A 22257-nucleotide genomic window follows, 5' to 3' on the forward strand; every position below is an offset into this window, starting at 1 on the left:
TCTCTTGCAATTCCTTTTCCTCACATAGAAAGCTTCACTGTAAACTTGGCATTCATTTAGTTATGCACAGAGTTTTATCTCATTAACGCATTTTTGGCATATTTATTTCATCTGACTTCCGAGCTGATTTTTGTGTGTTAGTTGCCTTTTTTTCTTATTTCTTTTTGATAATTACCAATTTTGGCCAAGTCATTTTTTGCGTTGCTGAACTTGAAATTCCCAAAAAAAAAATACAGAAAACTCATATTGATTTAAAGTGGACACGTGCCCACATTGTTAAGTACAAAGTTCGATTATTTTGGCAATAAGAAAAAGAGAAGAAATCATATAAAAGGCTTAACGATTCGATCCAATAGATATTTATAAAAACTAGCACACAAAGACAATGACATCGATGATAAATTAGATAGAATAGAAGACAGAGGCAACAACAAAGATAAACCTGCGACTAGTCCACGGCTGATTAGTTAAAACATTGTCAAGCGGGTCAAAGTCAAACTCTTGAGCCGAATTCGCCCAGTCATCACCAGCAAAAAAAAAAAAAACTAAACGTAGCGTTTGTTAGTCTTTTTTTTTTTCTTTTTCATTTTTCTATTCCATCCTCAGACAACAATCGAAGATTAGAGATCAGACTAAACTAGTAACCGCAATTCTTTCTAATGATCCGAAAGACGAGCATTAGGTTAATGGCAATCAAAATTATTGCACAATTATAAAAACGATTTGCCAGCAGAACGACTTGTCCGAACTTTATACACCCTTGCCATTAGTTAGTTATGAAAACTTGGGATTTGGCGAGAGTATTTCAACATAAAATCGTACAAAAGTCTCGTAACTGGAGATCAGTTTAAGAATCATTAATAACTTTGTTGACTAAGACAATAATAATCGCTAACGAAATTAAGAACTACTGCTGCTTACGTTTTCATTCCCGAGTTATATGAAGTAAATATTTCAGTATTTGCGATTCATTGGTGCGTTTAGCTAGATGCATGCAATAGAAACGGGTTTGCTTTTTGAAGTCTTTTCATGTTTTATTATTTTGATTTACTCAAAATGATCGTTTTTTTGCTTTTGTTTTCTTTTTTTGTTGACAGATCGGCAATTATGTATAATGCATATGGTAAGATATTATCGTAGATTCCAAGGTCAGTGACGGCTACGGGGGGTTTGTGTGGTGTAAGTGTTAATGTATTCAAAATAAAATGAGTTATAGTCCAGACCTCAATAAACAACCGATTCTAATTATTATTAAATACTAATGCCGAATTCTTGTTGTCTAATTTGCACAACTTAAGAACATAAATTAATTGCCTGTCTAGGCTTTTTAAAGAGAGGGTTTAGAGTAATCCTAAAACCTGAGCGCAAATCACTTTCAGGTGATTTATGTATGTATAAAATTCTTAGGTCCAGGAATGGATTGCAAATTGGCCAAACATTTCTGTACTACCCAATGTTTATTGAACTAAAACGATAATGTAAATGATAGTGATAATAAACAAAATTAATAAATGGAATTCCATAAATAATTCTACATAGTTTTTTTAATTAAGCTACTGAAGATTTAATTCGACAATAAATTGATTTCTTTCTTTTTTGTCATCTATGAAATTTGTAGATCTTTTTTTTTTTTTTGGGCACAATTTGAACATGATGGAATTGGTATAGATCTATAATTCGTATAACAAGGTACAAATGCTCACCAAACACGCTAAAAATGGTTGCATTGTAAATCTGCGCTAAATCGCCATAATGTTCCTCTATGTGTATGCTTGAATGTGTGTGTGTGTGTGTGCGGTATGGTGTGTGTGTGGGTGAATATTAAGTGTGTCTCTGAGGAGTATATGTGTGGGTGTTTATATAAATATGATTGTATCCTTGATATCAACAGCAGCTTCTAAAAGGTTATCGGCTCAGTGGGAACAGTACATTCGCTATACATGACACGGTACATGGCCATCTCGGTAATGCCGTGATAATGCACAAAGGCAGCAGCAATGACAAGCACATGGAACAGTTGATGCGATTGAAACTGCAAGAAATCAAGAGACCAAACAGTTTACAAGAGTTGACTCCTTAATCTATTAAAAGCAGACTTACCCAAATGTCAAACTTTCCAGGGAACCAACGTTCGGGCACACGTAGAGCATACAGCAAGGCGCCCGTTATGTACAAAAGACCTGAATTGAATAAGTTTTTAAACACTTGTTACAAGAAATATGAAAACAATGTTCAGCTTACCCATTAGAATTAACCAGCCCAAGCTGGCACGACTAATCTGACTAAACCAACCCTCCATGATGCTGTAGTGCACCGCTGGAATCACTCCAGACAGGCCAAAGCTCATGAATACCCCAGCACGCAATGGACGTAGTCCCGGCTCCGAGAACTTATCCCATAGAGAGACAACAATGGAGAGAACGCCCAGCACACAAACCACTGAGAGATATATAACCTTCGGTTGAAAATGACAATAGAAGCCATAATATAGCCAAGGCACAAAGGAGCCCATGATAAGCAGCGCAATACCACAATAATCTAGTCTGTGTGGGTAAGAAAACATTTAAATTAAATATTATGCAAGAAATATTACACAATTTTTATATTCACTCACTTTGAGAACAGTCTTCCAATCTCTACCGAGTGACAGCTTAGTGTGTGAAAAGCGAATGAGAATCCTAAACAGATAATGGCCCCCATAAAGAATGCGCCAAATACGATCTTTTCCTGAGCTTGTATTTCGATAGATGGTCGTGAAACAAAGTACAATCCCACGCCAATAAAGGCAATGCAGCCGAGAAGATGTGTCCAGATGTTGCCGGTTTCCGTATGCAAACGGAATATGGATTTGAAGCAAGCGCGGAATGAGGGCAACGGTGGGCGATGGCCACGATGCAGGAAATCGTTGTCCTGCAACCATTTGGGCAGATTCTTATAATGACAAACCTTCCAGCTAGCTTCCCAGACCTAAAAAATAAACAAATTATTATTAGAAAATTGTTGTTAACTCTTGCATGCAAGATATGATATGCTGCGGAATAGGCTGTGTGGGTAATTGAAACCAACGTTTTCGATGAACTAATCAGCCTTTATTGTATGTAATTGATAAATGCAACAATTCGATACGTGAATCAAACTCAATTTCAACTTGATTTCTGCATGCCTTACCTTACGGACGAATTCCTCAGCCTGTTCGGCGGCATTATGTGCCAGTGCTCCCAAATCGATCTCGTCAGAGAGTACACCAGCCTTCAGCACTTCCGTCATCTATTTGAATGGAAAAATTGATAAGAAAAATTATAGAATTTCAAACCGGATCTACACATTTATACGTTAAAACTAAAATTAAGCTGGACTAACGTCTTTCGTGCATGCTTGTGACTCGATTATATCTTCATTTGATAAATTTTTATAGGATTCACTATTGTCTTGATCCTCTTTATGCCAAAGGCTTACACTTAAAACCACTTCTGGAGATCCTTCTTTCGTCGTGGTGCCCGGCATCTTGAACTGCTAACAGAGATTCATCCAAATGAAAAATAAAACGTTTTTTTTCCTAACGGCAAACGTACGAACTTTGAGTCTTCTGCCAGACGCCTACTTAGTGGCAACAATTAGCATGAAACCAAGAATTCCACTTCGTATTTTTGTTATTGCCCGTTGGCGGAACAAGACACAAAGCGAACACGACTTGTGTGATAAGATAAGAGTTTGCCCGAAACTGTTCAGTTAGCAGTCGGTTTTTTCAGTTATCAGTGACACATCTGACGTCGAGTACTTGTTGATTTGTGCTTAGAAAATTGCAACAGTAAATGCCAAAAGAGGGGATTGAGACAAACCTCCGGGTTCGGTAATCCCCAGCTGACCTCAAAAGCCGCCGAGACGTCTAAGTTTATGACAAACTGTACGCACAATTAGTTGTTAAAAAAAAGTGACAGAAAAACAAGGACTAAAGAGAAATTCACATTTCTTCACGCACCGAGTTTAAAGAGATAACTAAACGAAACTGACAACTAAGAAACCTAGTGATTTATGAGAGGATACCTAGAGTTATAGCTATCCCTTCAATATATTGCTTAAATAGATAGATAGAGACAGAACAAATATACATAGGTACCACAAGGTCATAAATTCTAAGGGTTTCTATCAGATATGGCACACTAGCTTTTATAAATACTCTCAAAGGGTGCAACAAATACAAAGTTAAATCTAGGTACGACGCTGCACCTGTTCATAAGTATATACACATTTGGATTGTTTGTTTGAATTGTGTGAGTGTACACATATGCACAATTGTATCTGATAAGTGTGGCATTTGAACACGACATTCAAATGTCTGTGAAATGCGACAATAACCGCACGCTATTGGGTCAATCAACGCGCTGATAATGGAGCCAATGCACGTTTGCCTGCGCAAATTAATTTTGCGCTTGCTCCCCTATATGATTCCCATATTTTCACTTAAATCTCACCTCAGCCTCAATAAGTTGTGTGTCCTCGGGTGTTGAGGGCAACGGGCATCCAGCATCATCCTCCTCGCCAAGCTCATCATCATATTCCAGCAAGTCCAGGTCGTTGGCACTAAGCGAGTCCTCTAATCCCCAGCCTCGTCGCTTGCGCAAGATCATTTTCACCTCCTCAAAAATATCCTCTTCGGTGGCATCATCGCTGCCATGCAATGTGGCAGTTGTAGCTGTCACTATCTCCACCGAGGATGGATTCGAGGAATCAAAATTGATGGTCGGTTCCCCATCTAGGCCAACGTCATTTATGTCGCTAACGGAGAGATTGCGCTCCAACAGATTCGTGGCCGAATCCATGAAAATTCCTTATCAAAAAGTTCTTAGCTGCAAGAAACAAACAAGAAACAATAATTTCCATATGTATGTATGTATGTATATAATTTGATTTGAACAAAAATGCTCAACTGACGTAGGCAATTCTTAATTTGTTTTAAACCCGATATGTGAGTGTTATAAATGTTTATATTACTATATGGCAGCGGCAAAAACCAGTAATTAATGGGTGCAGGGACGGAATCATAAGCCCTAAGAATAAGTGAATATGCTAAGGAAGAAAGCCATGGGACATGCAAGTAATTTGCCAATAAGCGAAATCATTTCCGGGCCTTATCATCATACATGGCCTATACGGCAGGTTGAGGAATTAGTCATATTCTTTTTTATTCTATGGCTTAGTCCGCCCCTGATGTATCCAATTGAACTTTGTATCCCTAACTACACACATAAATATTATACATTTAGATATGTAAGTGTGTGTGTTATATTATATTTGGCAAGTTGGCTGCCACAACAAACGGGAACCAGCAACAAGCTGACCCAAGTTTGACAATTAAAGTTTTACATAAGAGTTTGAGGGGCAGGCAAAGCGTTGCTAAGTGGAGCACTAATGGCGCTGATGCAGGCAGGTGGTGGAGGGAGCTGATGGATGGTTGGTGGTGACCGTTGATGATGCATATGCGCAATTGCCAGTTAAAGTAATTTTTCATTGATAAACTGAGTTGATTGTCATTCAGAATTCGGGTGCAAGGCCACGTGGATATGAAAGTCAAGAAATCGAATACTTTAACTTCACTTAACGTTAAGTTATTAATATTTCACATTCACTTCATTACACCTTTGGGACGACATAACTTACTTTGAAATAAAAGGTTTTATGCAAACTAGTATATAATCTCTTTAATTTGCAGTTCCAGGCCTTGATGCACCCAAACTGCAGTTAACGTTTTACTATGCGGACTTGATGTGAATTGTTTTTTTTTTTTTGTCAAGTCCAATAAATTAAGTTAATACGAATTATATTTTCATATGTTTTCTCCTACAGCGATCTGGCAACACTGTGTTGGGCAATCAACGATAATACAGCAATCGATGATTCATCGATAGCTGCAAAATATCGATTAATTTTGATTAACATAACAGACTTGTGTTTAACAGCACCAACATTGGCGTTTTTCAATAATGTAACGGTTCAACCAATTCAAATTCAATTATTTGATTGTTTTCAGTGATTGAAAAAATATATACCTTTAGCAACAGCATTTCAGCTCATTTTCGGCACAGGTTGGCAATAAATCCAATTTATGACTATTTTATTTGAATTAGTCATTTTATTTAACAGGCTTAAGGACAAAGTATTATACCATCTTAATTAAATTTTATGACTTGTCGGAAACTAGTCATTTATGGTCGTGAAAATTATATCTATTAAGGACCTTCTCATGGCAAATAACTAATGAGATCTCCATGAAAGTAATATAACAAATATTTACGATGCTAAATAGGTTTTCAGAAAAGACAAGAGACAACGTTTATATTAAAACCAACAATGCATGACTATTATGAACATCAAAAAGATCAAATACCAAAGGTAATAATGGCAATTACCTAAAAGTTATTTTTTTACAGCCAATTGACTCATTTGAGTGTCAAGAGGGTCAAACAATATGAATGGACATTGCCTTAAAGTTTTTACAACATTTCATAATCGGTAATTATTTAGTAAGTTTTTACAACCAATTGACAACTTTCTAAGTAAATAAATGAGCTGCCGATACAAGTGTCATTGTTAAAACATTAACACTTCAAGCGAAACAACAAGCACACACAGACACGTATATCTATAAATTTCATAAACGAATATAACTAAACCAGGCCATGATCAATGGTCATCACTTTTCTGCTCCACACCATTCTGATAACTTCACCTAGAAACTTGGCCAAGGATCTGAAATTTACTAAATTCTTCTTCGCTAGCGGTATACGTTAAAACATATCGTTAAGTCTAATCAACCGGCATGGTCCAAGTCTGAAGTTCAGGGTCTTCAACGATACAAAAGAGAAACAACAATAATCAATGCAGAGCCAACTAAGCCAGTCATTCGATAACGCAAAATGCAAAATAGTCTCATTTTTTCTTTTTCATCTATTTTTAAAACACGTTTTTATGAATGCGAAACCGTTTTCAAACTAAACCCGGAAGGAAATTGTTCATCAACGACAATTGTTTAAACCAAAACATTTAGTTAGACCTTTTCCATTTCACAATTGTGCAAAAAATCTGAACCTCCCATCGTCTTTTCGACCTTTGTACCGAATTTCCCATAAACTTAAATATGTGTTAAATGACAAACTTTGCGTAAGAAACAAGATTGCAATACGGTTCAGTCTGTCTCTGGATCTGGGCCAGGAATATGCGCAAAGTGAAGTGGAGTGAAAACTCAAACTGTTGTCATTTCAAAAAGATTCAATTGTATTTTGACGTGACAGCGATAATAAATCAATTAGGTAGCAGTTAATTTGATGCCAATTTGCGGCTTGGCTAGACAAATACTTTATGTTTTTTTATTTTTCTTATACTTTTTGGCAAAAGAAACGAAAAATGGGGTAAATTAGTTAAGGCAACAAGTTTGCAAGGGAATAAAGTTTAAGAATTAGAACATTAAGCTAATTATCTAATTTAAAGTTTTTAATATTTTTAATGAAACCTAATGCAGGTGATTAAAGCTATTTTTTATAAACGTTTTAAATAATTAGAATTTGTTTGAACATAAAAACAAATTTTGTTGCTTTTCGTTCCAACTAAAACTGTGTAAAAAGTTATTACACTTTCTACTTTATTTATGACTAGTTTTTATAGTGTTAATAAAAAAGTCAGGGTATTAAAAAATTGAACTTATCATTGTTGTTGTACGTTTTGTGCAAATTTACCAAGGGTTAATAAACTTGTTCAAATAAGACCAAAATATTGCAAAATCGAAAATAGAAAATTAACAACAAAATAATCGGCAGGCATTATAAGTTTTGCTTTCTTTTTTTTATAGGTACAAACATAAGCCTTAATTGCTTCAAACTTGACCTTACCACAAAATGAATTAACCTGTAGATGGGTTTTTGGGTTAATTTGTATCCATTTCAATTCACTACTCTGTTGTGCTGTAAAGTAAAGGTGCATTTAAAATTAAAATTATTCTATATACTAAATTAATGACGTACATTAAGAATAATTTTCACTTTTTATAGGGCTGTAAGTGCTAGTCGTACAGGTTTTTAATGTGTTCAATAGCATTTACCCAATTAGCCAACTAACTATGTATCAAGAGGCATTTCAGAGTAGAAAATAAAAGGGCTTTCGACTCGCTCTGACTGAGTCATGATCAACAAAGGATAAAAACGCCTTTAATTTAAACAAAATATTTTTTCCCATTGACGCAATTCCATGACGTAAAAACCCTGTCTATATGACCCTGCAAAGACAAAACTTACAGTTTAGGGTTAATATTAAAATGGACAAAAAAAAAAAAAAAAAATAAAAATAAAGAGAAGACAGAATTGGAAACTAAGTTAACTCAAATTGGCCATTAAGACAACTTTGACTTGCATTGAAAAGCTGAAACATATGGCTAAAACAAAAAACACACTTTGAAATTGGCCAAGTCCAAATCCCGCCCGGACAGCGACGCTGCCAAAAGCAACGCCAGCCATAGCAGCAGCAGCGGCCACAGCAGCAGCAGCAACAGCAACACGAACAACACATTAACGACAGCGACTGAGGCAGCGACGTCAGCAACATGGCCGGACCGCAGAGCGTTTTGTGTTCATTTTGTTTATTTATACAGCTGAACGGATAGAACTCCATATTAGTGTCTTCTTGGCATTTGCCGCAGTTGAGACGGTCCGCCGAATCATCTCCTAGCCAGAGTTGTGTGTCTTGTGTGTGTGTTGTCGAGTGCGTGTAACGTGTGTGTGCGAGCGCCGTGCTGTGCCGTTTGTGTGTGTTACAAATAAAAATCAGGTACGGAAGTGAATTATTCTTATTCAAAATCAAATCAAAGCTTGTGAAAGTGTTCGCACTAAGAGGACAAGAATTCTGATGTTTCTCACCAAGCTCAAGCACCAAATGTTCTCAAATTGTTGCATCTCGTGATTTGCAATAATAAAGATTAAAAAAAAAAAAAAATGGCAACTAACCGCAGCAACAGCAGCAAACTGGATTCTTGGCTTAAGTTGAAGTTTATTTTGTGCTTCTGTCTGAGTTTTTCTCGTTGACCTTAACCCAATGCATTGCACATACATAGATTTAAATGAAAATGAATGAAAAAAAGCACCACCAACAACAACAGCAGCAAAATTAAATGAAAAATTAAACAAGACTTGCTTGAGGAGCTGCAATTTTAGCCAGTCAGACCAAGGCCAAAGTCGCTGACAACATTGAGTTGGCCAAAACTAAACGATTTGAACTTGTAATCAATTGCACCTGCATTGCCAATGGCCACGCCCATTTCGCCCACCTCTTGCAGCAGCAGCAGCTTTAACACTTTGATAATTCATAGAAATCAATTTTGGTCCCATCTCCCTTCCCATGGTTTTGGCCAAAACCAAAAATAAACAGTCTTTCACACCAAAGCCAAAAACCCAAAACCAAACGCATCCGTTACAGTTCAAGTGAAGACAGTCAAAAAAAGAAGAAAAAACCCAATTAACGTTGCAAATATTTACAAAGTAATTAAAGAATGTCAGACTGTCAGACTCCAAAAAACTAAAAAAAAAAAAAACTTGCCGCAAGACCAAGACGAGGGCTAAGACTTAGCACAACGCGCCTTTTGCTTACGTTTTTTTTTTTTTTTTTTTTTGTTTAACTTTGTCTGCCTGGCATAAACTATTAATTTTGTGCGCCAAGCAAGCATGAAATCATAAAAAATTAAACATATGCACTTGACACACGTATATAACTTAAAAAACCAAGTGATTAACCCATTGCAGCCCATTCCCACCCACCTCCTAAACACCCGATTCCCTTTCTCTGGCCCCCACGTCTCCTCTCACTTAAATCACACTTGAATAATGGGAAAACTCAAGTGGGAACTCAAATTCATTCTCGTTCTAGGTGATGCTCTTCTCTAGATAAGTAATTAGATACTGAAAGAATTCTCAAATGATGGAAATTTCACATTACCTCTATAAAGCATATAAAAATCTATAATGATTATTTAAAAGATCTGAAAAAGAAACAAATAAAAAAAGAAGGTCTTTATTCAGTTTTAGTTTTCTATCCATTTAACTATCTATTAAGTATCTGTTTAGCTTCTTAAGAAGTGTTTGCGAAAATTAAAGTCATTTTTAATGATCTTATCCTTTGGTTTATATTTGTCATGCCTGTAGAATTGAATCGTTATACCCTGAAAAGTAGCACAAACACAAACAAAAAAGTTAAACAAAAAACAAATGTTTACTGATTTATATGGCAAGTAATTATATTCGCTTCATTACACTGTGAGAAAATCATCATATAGGTTTGTAAATAGCAACAAGTGTTAATTAAAACAAACAATTTCTTTCAGTGTACAAAGATATCACATATCTCTCAAGTTACTTTTAGCGTGTGAAAAAAAAGTTACTTATGATCAATTCCATTGTATGTCCATAGAAAACATCCGCCCTAGACAGGGAGAAACTGGGAATTTAGGCGGAGTCTTTACTGTGAGACACACACAGTAAAGACTCCACACACACTTAGAAGACACACCTAAGAATAGTGTTTGGTGACAAAATTCAGAAACAAATTTGTGTAATTATATTTACCCATTGCAATTATGCAAGTGCAAATGTTGGCAGTAAATGGACAAAAAGCAATCATTGTTGGTAGCTCATTAATAACATTAAAGGCATATATGTGCATACATACATACATACGTATATGTAAATACATGTTGTCTATAGTATATATATATAAAATGTTTCCACATATCTATGTATGTATGTATGTGTTTATATAGTGGAGTGAAGAGTAATGCCCCCTTCGGCGACCTTCGGCAGTAATTTCAAATTAGTGGCAATTTGAGCAATTTTAAAAGTTTATATTTTTGTAGATTTTGGAATTTAATATGAAATTAACGCCTTTTGGGTGGCTTTCCGCTTTTGGCTTTAGTCTGCATTGATATAAATATAAGATTAGTCATTAACAATTTAGGAAAACACAAAACAGAAAACTAAAAAAAAAGCAAAACAAACATAATGATAAAACGATAAGGAAACAAGAATAATAATGGCAATACCATATTCAATTTCATGTTCAGAGAGAGAGAGAGAGAGAGAGAAAGAGAGAGCAAGATAGAGATAGATAGGGGTAAATTTTAATTTCAATTTCAATTAGGATGTTCAATGTTCTTCTGATTGTGAGTACAAAATTCGCAAAATCAATTATGCATACAATATATATTTACATACATACAAACACACACACATAGATAACTTTGTTAATGCGTAATCGTTGGATCGATCGGCCGACTTCAATTCATTAGCAGGGCATACAAGATCAGGCGGAAGAGCTATTTCGCATAGCTTCACACTTACATGTGCCCAGGCCGGTTGTCTGTCTGGACGGCTGGCTGACTTATTGGCCTTTGGATTACAAATTAAACAAAATGTGTAGCAGACAAAGAGAAATGCTTAATACTACTTGAGGGACTTGAGGGGCTTGAGAGGTGATGGAAATCAGAAATCAATGGAACTGACAACTGCCAACAACAACCCAGAACTGAGTTCGATTGGCGTCACACTTTTTTGGTCGTGATAATGCCGCACAGCTCACTCTTCCTGTCACCAGTGTCATTTTGTGACTAGGTGCCAAGTGTTTTGCATACAAATTGTGTGTTCGGGGGGGAAACCAAATATGTATCTCTATATACCAAATATATCTCTATATATAAAAGAGAGATCGCATTCCCTGGGCCCCCACAGTGTGGAAGGGGCATCAAAGCCCTGACAATCAACACAGATTTCTGTCTCAGTTGCTGACAAACAGTCGTTGGGGGACCAATTAGTGACAGGTGTTTGGCCACTTCAATATTAATGATACGCCATGTGAGCCCTGGCATTTATTCAACAACAACAACTGTAACAGCAGCAGCAAAAGCAGTTCTTACCCTCATCTTTTATTTGCTAATACAAATTGTATTTGAGTATAAAACAAAATTTCAAGTAGGTTATGACTTTCCTGCTGAGTCAAGTTTGGCCAAAATCAAAAAGAAAAAATCCCCCCAATGAACTTAGTTGTGTGTCTCTCAGAGTGTGTATGTGTATTTGATATTTAATTCAGAGCATATTCTAATTTAACTACTCTATGTATACACTAAATAAATATATAAACTAGAAATAATAAAAAAACAAAAACACAATTCTAGACGTTTCTTCAAGCAAGTTCCGGTTTTAAAAACAAAGAGTTGTCCAGGTCAGTTGGTTTAAAACAAGATTCTAATTGAAAATGGATTGAATGTATATTTTTATTAAACATTTACACAGTCAAAATAGAATATCATCTTCCCTCGGCTTAAAGACAACAACTAATTATGTTGATGATGTTCCGTATGCAATTTAAATAACAATAAATTTCAATAATCAAATGAACAAGAAATAAAAACCAAAGTTGCTATGTAAATGTTAAGAATTTAATACGATCTGTGTGTGTGTGTGTGTGTGTGTGTGTGAAACAGTGCTGCTTTAGTTCTTCTGCTTTACGATCTGTCATCCATTGAGATTTTGTTTCTTGTAACTATTTAGTATTCTATATCTTGACGATGTTTTCAGAAATAATAAATAGAATGAACTCTCCTTGCCTATGTGATTGTGAGTGTGATAAAAATTCTATTTCTAGCTTTTGTAAAAACAACAACAAAAAATGCTAAATTGCCAGCACTGGTGTGAATACAAGATGAATGCCAAAGTTGGTCTAACTTTAGTGCCAAGGCAAGAAATTCAAATAAAGCCTTGAAGACACCCATACACACACACACACATGGATAGAATTCTTGACTCTTTTCAGGTTTCCAAGCCATTGACTTGCGGTCTTGATCGTGGCAACAAAACTAACTAAGAATCTTAAATACTCAATTCTCAGTCATCTTTATTGATTTTTTGATAGCAATTCGTTTTTTTTTCGACTTGTTGCTGTTTCGTTTAGAGGCTGCACCTGACATTGACAGTAGCAAAAGTAATAGCATTAGCCAAAGCCAAAGCGAACGTAAAAGCGAACGCAGTCGCAGTCGCATTTGCAATCGCGTTGTCTTAACTTGGCTTTGTCTCCAGTTTTGAATAGTTTTACCTGTTTTGCTGTCGTCATTCATCATTCAATTTGGGCTTGTGCCTCGTCCCGCTTTTCGCATATTGAAGGAAGCACTTTGAGGTTGATAAGTTAATATGCTTTTTCTTCTCAATTGTTGCTTTCATTAATAAATCGTTTGGCGTACATGTGTCGGCACATTCCTATGCAACTCACGCCGGAATATGCCGGAGCATAATCAACTGGCTGGCAAAAGCAGAAGCAGCAACTTGGCTTAAGTTGTTGCTACTCTGAGCCTCTTGGCTCGGAACAACTTGAACGTGCTGGGCTTGTCTAAGCAGCGCTTTAGAATATTTATTCCATGTTTTTTTTTCATTCAATATTTTGGCAACGCCGTGTGCGGACGAACGTCAAGCTCTGAATTTTCGATGTTTTTTTACCGAAAATTTCTAAAAAAAAAAAAAAAAAAAAAAAAAGTTTTATTTTTTATAATTGTTATAATTATTATTTTTTGTTTTGCAGTTAGTGAAAAATGACGACATATATGAAAATATTTAACGAACGCATCTCGGGCCTAGCCACGGGTGTGGGTGAGTACTTAAAGCCATTTAATTGTCTATATGTCTATAACGTAGTCTCTAAACACTTATTTATTTAGATGAGACAGTCGATAGCTGGTTTCTGATGAGTTCACCAGCTCCTGTGGTGACAGTGGTTCTACTCTATTTGGCATTCGTCTTGAAAATCGGTCCCGAATATATGAAGAATCGTAAGCCCAAAGATTTGAAACGTATTATGGTGCTGTATAACGCTTTTCAAGTATGCTATTCCATCTGGATGTGTCGCACGGTGAGTGATTGATTAAAGAATTTACATCAATATTACAAAATACTTATATATATATATATGTTTTTTATAGTCCATTCGTGAAAGTAATGTCATGGCATCAATATTTTCAAAGAAATGTGAAATCAATCGTACACGTGAACAGAATTTAGCCTTGTATTCGGGAGCCTGGTTCTATTTCTTCTCAAAGATCATTGATCTACTGGACACGACATTCTTTGTGCTGCGCAAGAAGAACAATCAAGTGTCCTTCCTGCATGTGTATCATCATACCATTACTGTGATGTTCTCCTGGGGCTATCTGAAGTATGCGCCTGGCGAACAGGGCGTCATCATTGGCATTCTCAATTCGGGCGTACATATTATTATGTATTTCTATTACATGGTTGCCGCCATGGGACCTCAATACCAGAAATATTTGTGGTGGAAGAAGTACATGACAAGCATCCAATTGATCCAGTTCGTCCTCATCTTGGGCTATATGTTGCTGGTGGGCGCCAAGGGATGCAATATGCCAAAAACTTTGACCTTCTTCTTTGTGGGCAATACGATTATCTTCCTGTATCTGTTTGGCAACTTCTACCGCAAGACCTACAACAAGGGAAAGAGCATCGACAGCAATGGATCTGTGGGAACTGGCACGAGTTTGGCCCAATCGGCTCTACGTGCAGCAGGCGGCATGGGTTGCATGCCCATCCAGTCCAAGACCAGCCAATTCAGCCTGCCAACGCCAGCCAAGCAATCCTATATCGATCTGAACAACAACAGTGTGAAGCCCATTAAACTGGACTGAGAGAAAGGTACCGATATGTCAGTCGATTGTTTCTCTCTGTGTAGTTTGAGTTGGTCTGGTGGGATTCTCTTTTATATGTCTAATAGAGTTTTTTAGTTTAGAGCGGGGCTTTAGTCTAGTTTAATCAAAAGAAAACAAAACAAATGTAAAGAAAAACCAATATCTAAATTTCGAAATCTGTATCTGTAGTGTGCACCCTGTATAATGTTTATGCCAATTAGCAGCAACAGCAGAAGATAACAAAAAAAAAAAAAAAACCCCAAAAAAATCGTTAGTTGGATAAGTGTGAATGTATTAGTAGTTATGTGTATGTATGAGTTAAGAGTGTATGCGTATTTTTATCTATATCTGTATTTTAAAGTGTGCATGTGTATTAAGAATCTTATTAATGAAATACAGCCGTAAATCGTTTCTCAAAAAGAACAAAAATTAAATAAAACAAGAAAATTAAATAAAAACTCTTGACTTTTTTTCTTTCTTTCACTCCATCCAAAAGAAATAACGAACCGTTCAGTGTGCTTTTTTTTGTGATCTTGAGCCGCCGGGTTCGGATTCGGGTTTGAATATTGGATATAAGCCAAGAGAGATATCGAAAAACCAGTTAGCGATGCCATTATTTATGAAGACACGCGCTATACCGAAATTTATTCAGATCTGCAATGGGCTATTAATCGCCAAACACTCACAAATACTCAGATCCGCGACTAACCCTTGCCATGAACTTGGACTTGGGATGCCTGGAAGAGCGTGTGGCCGCAGATTGAAACAAAAAAAAGTTATGCAACATTTTAGTATTGTGCTATTACCCATACTATATATTTAGTCATCTTTTTTCTTGAACAAGTTTCTTGAGACATCATGGCGACGAGGACAGTCAAACGTATTAGAATTTCTAATGATTTTTTTTTTGCTCTCTCTTATGTCTCTCGCTCTCGCTCCCGCTCTTTGGATCAATTTATCGTTGGCATTGATTCACATGGAATCCATTATTAATTATTACAGCCAACAAGCAACAATATATGCAAATTTTTGGAAACTTTTGTTCAATCTTTGTCACTTGTTAAACTCCTATTATAACTATGTGACTTAAGAATTCGAATTTGAAACTTAATAAATGTCTTTCGCGTGGTGCTGCTTGTTGTGGCATATTTTTAGAGAGATCATTGCCTTTATGATCAGTTTGAACAAAAATCTTCTCTCACTTTAGTTCCTTATGGCATTGCCCCTAAATGCAAGCAATGGAAAATTGCATAGCCTAGTTGTATGCAGTAGAAAATTATTGAAAACACTTGAATTGAGGACAAAATACTTCCGTCGTGCGCTTGTGTGTGTGTGAGTATCTTTCCGTCCTTATCATCATAACCAATTGGTATGAAATCAATTCAGTTTATGACCCCTGGCGAAGATTGGCCAAAAAGATTCCAATCAAAGTGTTTTGCATTTCGCTTTGGGTTCTTTTCTTATTTTTATTGTGGTCAAGATCAAGGTCAATTTAGATTAAAACCGGCTTATTGGCTACTGTTGCCGCACCGCTTGAAGATGCTTTTGCCACTTCCGGATATGGCCCAAGTTCCGTTTCGTTTTGACTGATTGATCAATGAAAGGCTACGTTGCGTATGTGAGTCCCAGTGTTTATCTCAACAGCTTCTGTGTTCAAGGTGCCTTTAAATGAGTATCTAATGATCGGACGATCACAAGACGATTGGACCACAAGCCATACCATTCTTTTGTTTATTTGCTTTTTTGAATTGGGTTCTAGCCATTGTGTTAACAACATTGAATAATTTTATTTTGCAACTATATAAAAAATTCATGAACTGGACATGCTGCATGACGACTAGCAAAGATCTATACACACATTGAAAGACCAGTTCTTGACACGCCCAGCTAAAACTCTTAACTACACTAGGAAAAATTTAAAAACAAAAAAACACAATCTAAAACGGAAATTGATTTGAATTATTACAATACTTTTGATCTTGAAACAAATCTATTCGATTGCCATATAATATTATCTTGATTAAATTTATGAATGGAACAACAACGACATTTATTTTTTTTCATAATAAACCATTATTAAAGAATGAAATAAACATTTATATTACAATTTGTTATTTTAAGCTTACGAAAAATGGTAAATTCATTTGTTTTCCTACATCTTCAAGAACTTTTTGTTCCAAGTGTATGCGATCTTTCTTTCATCTACCTTTTTCTGGTGTTTTTGTCTCTTTTGACTTAAACACAACTTCCGCAACAACATATGATAGACATTTAGATAGATACGGTACCAATGATTATGTTTATCTCAACTCATGTATATGTATAAAATCAGCCGAATCTTAAGCACTTGAAGATATAATCTCTGGCAAAAAGAATATTACAATACGATTATATATTCAAATTTTTAGCCATTATGAAGAGAGGGAGAGAGAGAAACAGGAACGTGGCTGCATAAATTCCGTTGAACTGATTGGAATTAGACAAGTTAACAATTTGTGGCTCAGTTTCCAAGACTTGCCATTTTGTCATTTGAGATATAGATGGAGAATTTCTTATGGCAGAGCAAAGTTGGAGTGTAGAGTTTTACTCCAAAGTTACACACTCTCTTTTCTTTTAAGTTTGTGATATCATCTCAAAATTTTTGAAATATATGTATAGGTATCATCATGTATTTCGGCCACCAAACTAAGCTGGTCAAGAGTTCTTCCCATTCAAAAGCAATTAAAGAAGAATCATTCTCATTGTAATAGACTTTTGGGTTTTGTCTTTTATAAAAAATGTTTAAATTTATTTTGTAAATGTATTTGTATTTCGAATTTCTTGTCGTTTCGGTTTTTTGTTGTTGTTTTTACTCGTTGTTTTTTGATTTTTTTATTGCTTACTTTACATACCAATATTGTTTTTGTTTTTTGTACATAAAATCTAAAGAAAATATACATACGTAGTCATATATGCGTACCTACTAAACTTATTTACACAACTAACACTTCATTTTTCGCCTTGATGTTTGCTTAACTTCTTAGTTCAGTTTTTAACTGAGAAAAAAACATAAAACTTCTTTCATATGTGTCCACATGGTCGATACACAAAGAGAACTTCAAACGTAGCGATGGATGATGGCTGCGAAAAGTAATTTTATCTTTTTTTTTTGTTGTTTTTTGAATATTTTTCTTGGGTTTTTTCTTGTGGTTTGTGTATGTCAACTGTTTACTGTACATTTTATGTAGCTCGAAAACCTCATTTGTTCGAAAATATTATCTCATTCTTGTTTTGTTTTTATTTTTTTGGCGGCGGATTACTTAACAAATTAGTCAACAAAGTTGCACAGAGACAAGCCCATGTGCCCCGCTTTGTACGAGTATTTTTTTTTTTTTTTTTTTTTGGGATAGTGGGAGGGGAATTTGATTGGGAAAGGCAATGGGAATGGGTGGGATGAGGATTGAGGAAAGGATATGGAAGGGAGTAATATGGATTAGGTTATTGGTATTTCTTTTTTTTCTCTAGAGTGCCTTCTTTTGCTCTACAGTCTTGATGGCAGCATTCAGATCCTTGGCACAGGATTCATTATTATTATCTGCTGTCAGAGCTTTGGCCTTCTTGGCAGCCTCCTGCTTCTTCTTGTATGACTTTTGATAGAAATCATTAAACAGGAAATAGAAGAACACAGCATTTGGCAAAGTGAAGCAGACCGACCATCTGGGATAACCGCAATCGGTGTACAGCAATTGAGTTTGATGAATGAAACAGCAACAGAATTGAATCTGAAACAGAGAAAAGGTTTATCAAACTGGCATTTAGATGGGCTAGAAGCTTGTCGACTTACCATCTGCAGATTGGTAATGTACTTCTTCCACCACAGATACTTTTGCATTTGTGGTCCAAAGGCGGAGAGGAAGTAATACGAGTACATGATAATGTGCACAAATGAATTGATCCAGCCAATGAAAGTGCCATGTCCGCCTGGATAATATTTACTTGTGCCCCAACTGATCATGGGCATCACAGTGTGATGGTAGACATGCAGGAATGTCACCTGACGATCATTCTTGCGCAGCACAAAGAATATGGTATCAAGGAGTTCAGTGATTTTGGCCAAATAATAAGCATAGACCACACGTGCCTCTCTGTAGGCTTTCGGTGTGCGTGACCAGTCGACGGGTTGACAACGCCAGCTATAGTATTGCCAAATGACAACTCCCTCGTATACCATCCAAACACTTAGAACCACCTGGAAGAAGTTATAGACCAGCAGAGTTCGTTCCAATTTGAAGGGTTTGCGATCACGCATAAAACGTGGACCCCACGATAGCACGAAGTACAAATAGAGACCCAGAATGGTCAGCAGGGGCAATGGTGACTTGATTAAGAACCAATCATTCGTACGAGGATCTGTTGCGAGGGAGAAAGATTCAAGTACATTAAATTGATCATATTAATCGATCTTTGATTTTCAACTCACCTGCCAATTCAATGAACAGAAAGTTCCAATAATCTGTTTGTGTTGCGTTGGCTGCCGCCATTTTTAAACTGTTTTTATTTTGATTTTTGGGGTGTGAGGTGAATTGGTTTTAGGCACACAAAAAAATAATTTAAAAATCTGCTAAGCACGCCAGTTGCGATGATTTTGCCTCAAATGCCCAAAGCGAACAAGTTTTTGCCAATTGTCTGGAATGAGAGAAAAAAAGAAGCAGATACCGGGATACCGAATTGATTTTTCCATTTCAAGTTTCAAGTTCAAATGATGTATTTAAAATTATGTTAATTTGATGCCAAAAACGATGAGGTGACTAGTTCTGGTTATGCTTAAACTATCTATACTAAACTACATATATCTACTATATCTATTTAGGATTGGTGTTGTTGGTCGCAGCTCATTCCCGACTCTGGTTGGACTATCTCAAAATATTCGTTGTCACCGTGAAATGCTGTGAAATTATCATGTAACAGCAAGAGCAACAGTAAATTATATTCATTATTATGAATTAAACAAACGCACAGCGACTCTCCTTACTTTATTTCTTTCTTTCTCTGTGTTTTCGTTTTCGTTTGGGATTGCCTCATAGTTGGCATAGCAAATTGGTGGCCAACTGGACCCCAGAGATGCTATCTCACACATGTGGAACGTACCAAAACCTTATTACAACATTCAACAACAACAACAAAGAAAAGAAAAAACAGAAAGACAATTAAATGAAACAACAAAATGGCCATGCTGTAGAAATGTACAGAATGTTGGACTTATAAAACTCTTTCGACTTAACCAATTGGAAATCAATTTTCATTTGTTCAAAGTCAAGTTCAAAAAATTGATTTCATTTGGTTATTTTTTTTGTTATTGGCCATTTTTTAGTTTTCTCCCCTCCCCCCTTTATTCGAGGTTATGCACAGAATCAACTTCTTGAGAGGTTTTTGAGAAAAAATCTTGAAAGTCTATAAAAACAAAAAATGAGAAACTTAAATATTTTGAAGGGCAAGAGTTGGCCAACAGACAAAACAAAACTATCAACTGGTTTGGTATGGCTTATTGGCCATTTCCTGCACTTGGTGTTGTTGTTGTTGCTGCTGCTGCTATTAGCTGCAACAATAAACATGGAATGAGGCAGAAAATGAGGCGACAAATAACAGCAAAAGGTGCTAAACAAATTTGTTGAACATAAAATGTGATTTCATAGAATCGAGTTTTTCAAATTATCAATTTTTTTGTTTCTGCTTTTGTTTTTCATTGGCTGGAAAGATTTTTTGTTTCATCTTTAAACGCACACAATAAAATATTATCAAATTTGCAAAGGTCTAACAAAAATTCTGACCTTGCCTTAATTTAATGGAATTCTTGTGGGTAACCCGAAAAACTGTCACACATTTCGTCGCCGTTGTGTCTGGCTGATCATCATCATCGTTACGAAGAAATAAAAAAAGTAAAAAAACAAATTTAAAACATTTCCACTTGGTTAGTCATTTGTTAAATAAAGATTTCTTGGGCCTTGGCTACACCCAAAAACCAAAAACTAAAAAAAAGGTGAGCAGCGAAAAACTAAAATTGTGTCAACAATTGCCAAATTGCCTAAGGGATTGCTGATAATCATGTTGATGTTGACAACCACAATAAAGATCATCATCACGATGATGATGATGATGTAAACTATGGCAAAAATTAACTCGTTGAAAGTTGATTGACCTTGACACACCAATCATCACAATATTTGCATACTATTTGCATAAGTTCAAAGTTCTTAAAGAGAATCATTTTTTCAAATGGCTTTTGAATAAATGAGTTTAGCACGTGTGCACATTTTATTTTCGAAACTTTTTGCTAAAAAGGGAGTTTATTCAGTGCTAGAAACATCCTTTGTCTGAGGAAAACTGAGTTGATCCTTTGCCTCAGTTTTCAGTTTTTTTCTCATGATAGTCATCAATTTAATGATATTCATCATCAAGATTGTCTTCATCTAATTGTTCACGCACACAGAGAGACAAATCAACAGCTCTTTGACACCTGTTGCAATCATTTCGATTGCCGTGCACTTAATTTACAACAACAGCAGCAGCAACCACACCAACAGCAGCAACTTTGTACACCAGCAACACCAATAACTTTAAACGCTTAACACGATGACAACGGTTTTTTTGTTTTGTTTTTTTCTTCATCTTTATGAGATCTTATATTATTATAATGTATACTATCTACTTGTTGGTTGGTTTGAAAAAGTTTTAGAGACCTCTACTGGCATCCGCTACCCACGAGACTTGTATACGAACTGAACTGCTTCGCCGATTTGTGTGCTGCTATGTATAAAAATTTTGACTATAGGTCTCTGAATTTGGTTTTGGTTATATTTCCCTCCCTTTGCACCTCATCTTGGACTTTTATTTTGGCAGTTGGTTGTTGTTCTTGTTACTGTTGCTCATCTGCCGCTGCCGCTGCTGCTGCTATGAAAAAAGGTTCTTTTGTGAATCGCAACTTGATTTGTTTGGAAGCTGCGTTCGATTTGGCCGTCTGGTCTCGTTTTTCTATTGATAATTACGATGACAGCAAATGACGGACAGACAGACAGACAAACAGACAAACAGTCAGTCAGTCGATCGGTCTATTTGTCTTACTGTCTTTGACTCTGTCCGTCCATTCATTCATACGTCTTTCTGTCTGTCTGTCTTTCTGCTTGTTGCTGTTGCCGGCAAATTTGTTGCTTGAATTTTAATTCATTTTGTTTCTTTTTTATTTGGTTTGACGTTTACTTTTGCAGCGTTTTGTAGGTACAATAAAAATCATAAATAATACTTGAAAAGTTTTTAATAATTATTAATGGAATATCACACACATACCTACCTATAAATAGAGATACATAAATACATACTTAAGATGTTAACTGAATTGCATACGTTATAAAGGATTTTAATTACTTGCTCTTGCTCGAATCATCAAAAAGTTTCAAATACTTTAATCTTAAATGTTAAGCAGCAACCCACTTAACTAGGATTGTTTATGATTAGCAAAACCCACTTATTTATGATTAGTTCAACGATTTGAATATGCGAATTTTTAA

The 22257-nt window shown here is 35.9% G+C and overlaps 3 protein-coding genes across 7 annotated transcripts; 1 reads left to right on the forward strand and 2 right to left on the reverse strand.

The window, feature by feature from the left end:
* Nucleotides 1-1008: 1008 nt before the first annotated feature.
* AdipoR (adiponectin receptor) lies at nucleotides 1009-5844 on the reverse strand. 4 transcript variants are annotated; one of them, XM_068297435.1, is made up of 7 exons: nucleotides 5659-5844; nucleotides 4473-4847; nucleotides 3169-3267; nucleotides 2615-2967; nucleotides 2242-2543; nucleotides 2101-2180; nucleotides 1009-2032 (listed from the first exon to the last, which is right to left on the reverse strand). In XM_068297435.1, exons 2-7 carry the CDS (start codon nucleotides 4818-4820, stop codon nucleotides 1898-1900), a joined length of 1317 nt encoding a protein of 438 aa, XP_068153536.1. In that variant the 5' UTR covers nucleotides 4821-4847; nucleotides 5659-5844; the 3' UTR covers nucleotides 1009-1897. The 4 variants fall into 4 exon arrangements, with proteins under 4 accessions (XP_068153536.1, XP_068153537.1, XP_068153540.1 ...); XM_068297436.1 differs by lacking the exon at nucleotides 3169-3267; XM_068297439.1 differs by lacking the exons at nucleotides 4473-4847; nucleotides 5659-5844 and adding an exon at nucleotides 3457-3519.
* Nucleotides 5845-8672: 2828 nt separating this feature from the next.
* Nucleotides 8673-15174, forward strand: bond (james bond). Of its 2 annotated transcripts, none has more exons than XM_068296548.1 (4): nucleotides 8673-8814; nucleotides 13600-13667; nucleotides 13736-13926; nucleotides 13997-15174. In XM_068296548.1, the coding sequence occupies exons 2-4, from the start codon at nucleotides 13610-13612 to the stop codon at nucleotides 14714-14716; spliced, it is 969 nt and encodes a 322-aa protein (XP_068152649.1). In that variant the 5' UTR covers nucleotides 8673-8814; nucleotides 13600-13609; the 3' UTR covers nucleotides 14717-15174. The 2 variants fall into 2 exon arrangements, with proteins under 2 accessions (XP_068152649.1, XP_068152650.1); XM_068296549.1 differs by lacking the exon at nucleotides 8673-8814 and adding an exon at nucleotides 12232-12249.
* A 2392-nt stretch (nucleotides 15175-17566) lies between these two features.
* On the reverse strand, nucleotides 17567-21463 carry sit (stuck in traffic). The gene is made up of 4 exons (XM_068297405.1): nucleotides 21433-21463; nucleotides 19176-19381; nucleotides 18540-19105; nucleotides 17567-18477 (listed from the first exon to the last, which is right to left on the reverse strand). Exons 2-4 carry the CDS (start codon nucleotides 19234-19236, stop codon nucleotides 18217-18219), a joined length of 888 nt encoding a protein of 295 aa, XP_068153506.1. The 5' UTR covers nucleotides 19237-19381; nucleotides 21433-21463; the 3' UTR covers nucleotides 17567-18216.
* Nucleotides 21464-22257: the final 794 nt, after the last annotated feature.

Source organism: Drosophila tropicalis, unplaced genomic scaffold (genome assembly GCF_018151085.1).
Source record: "Drosophila tropicalis isolate 14030-0801.00 unplaced genomic scaffold, ASM1815108v1 contig_859, whole genome shotgun sequence".
NCBI classification, from domain to species: domain Eukaryota; kingdom Metazoa; phylum Arthropoda; class Insecta; order Diptera; family Drosophilidae; genus Drosophila; species Drosophila tropicalis.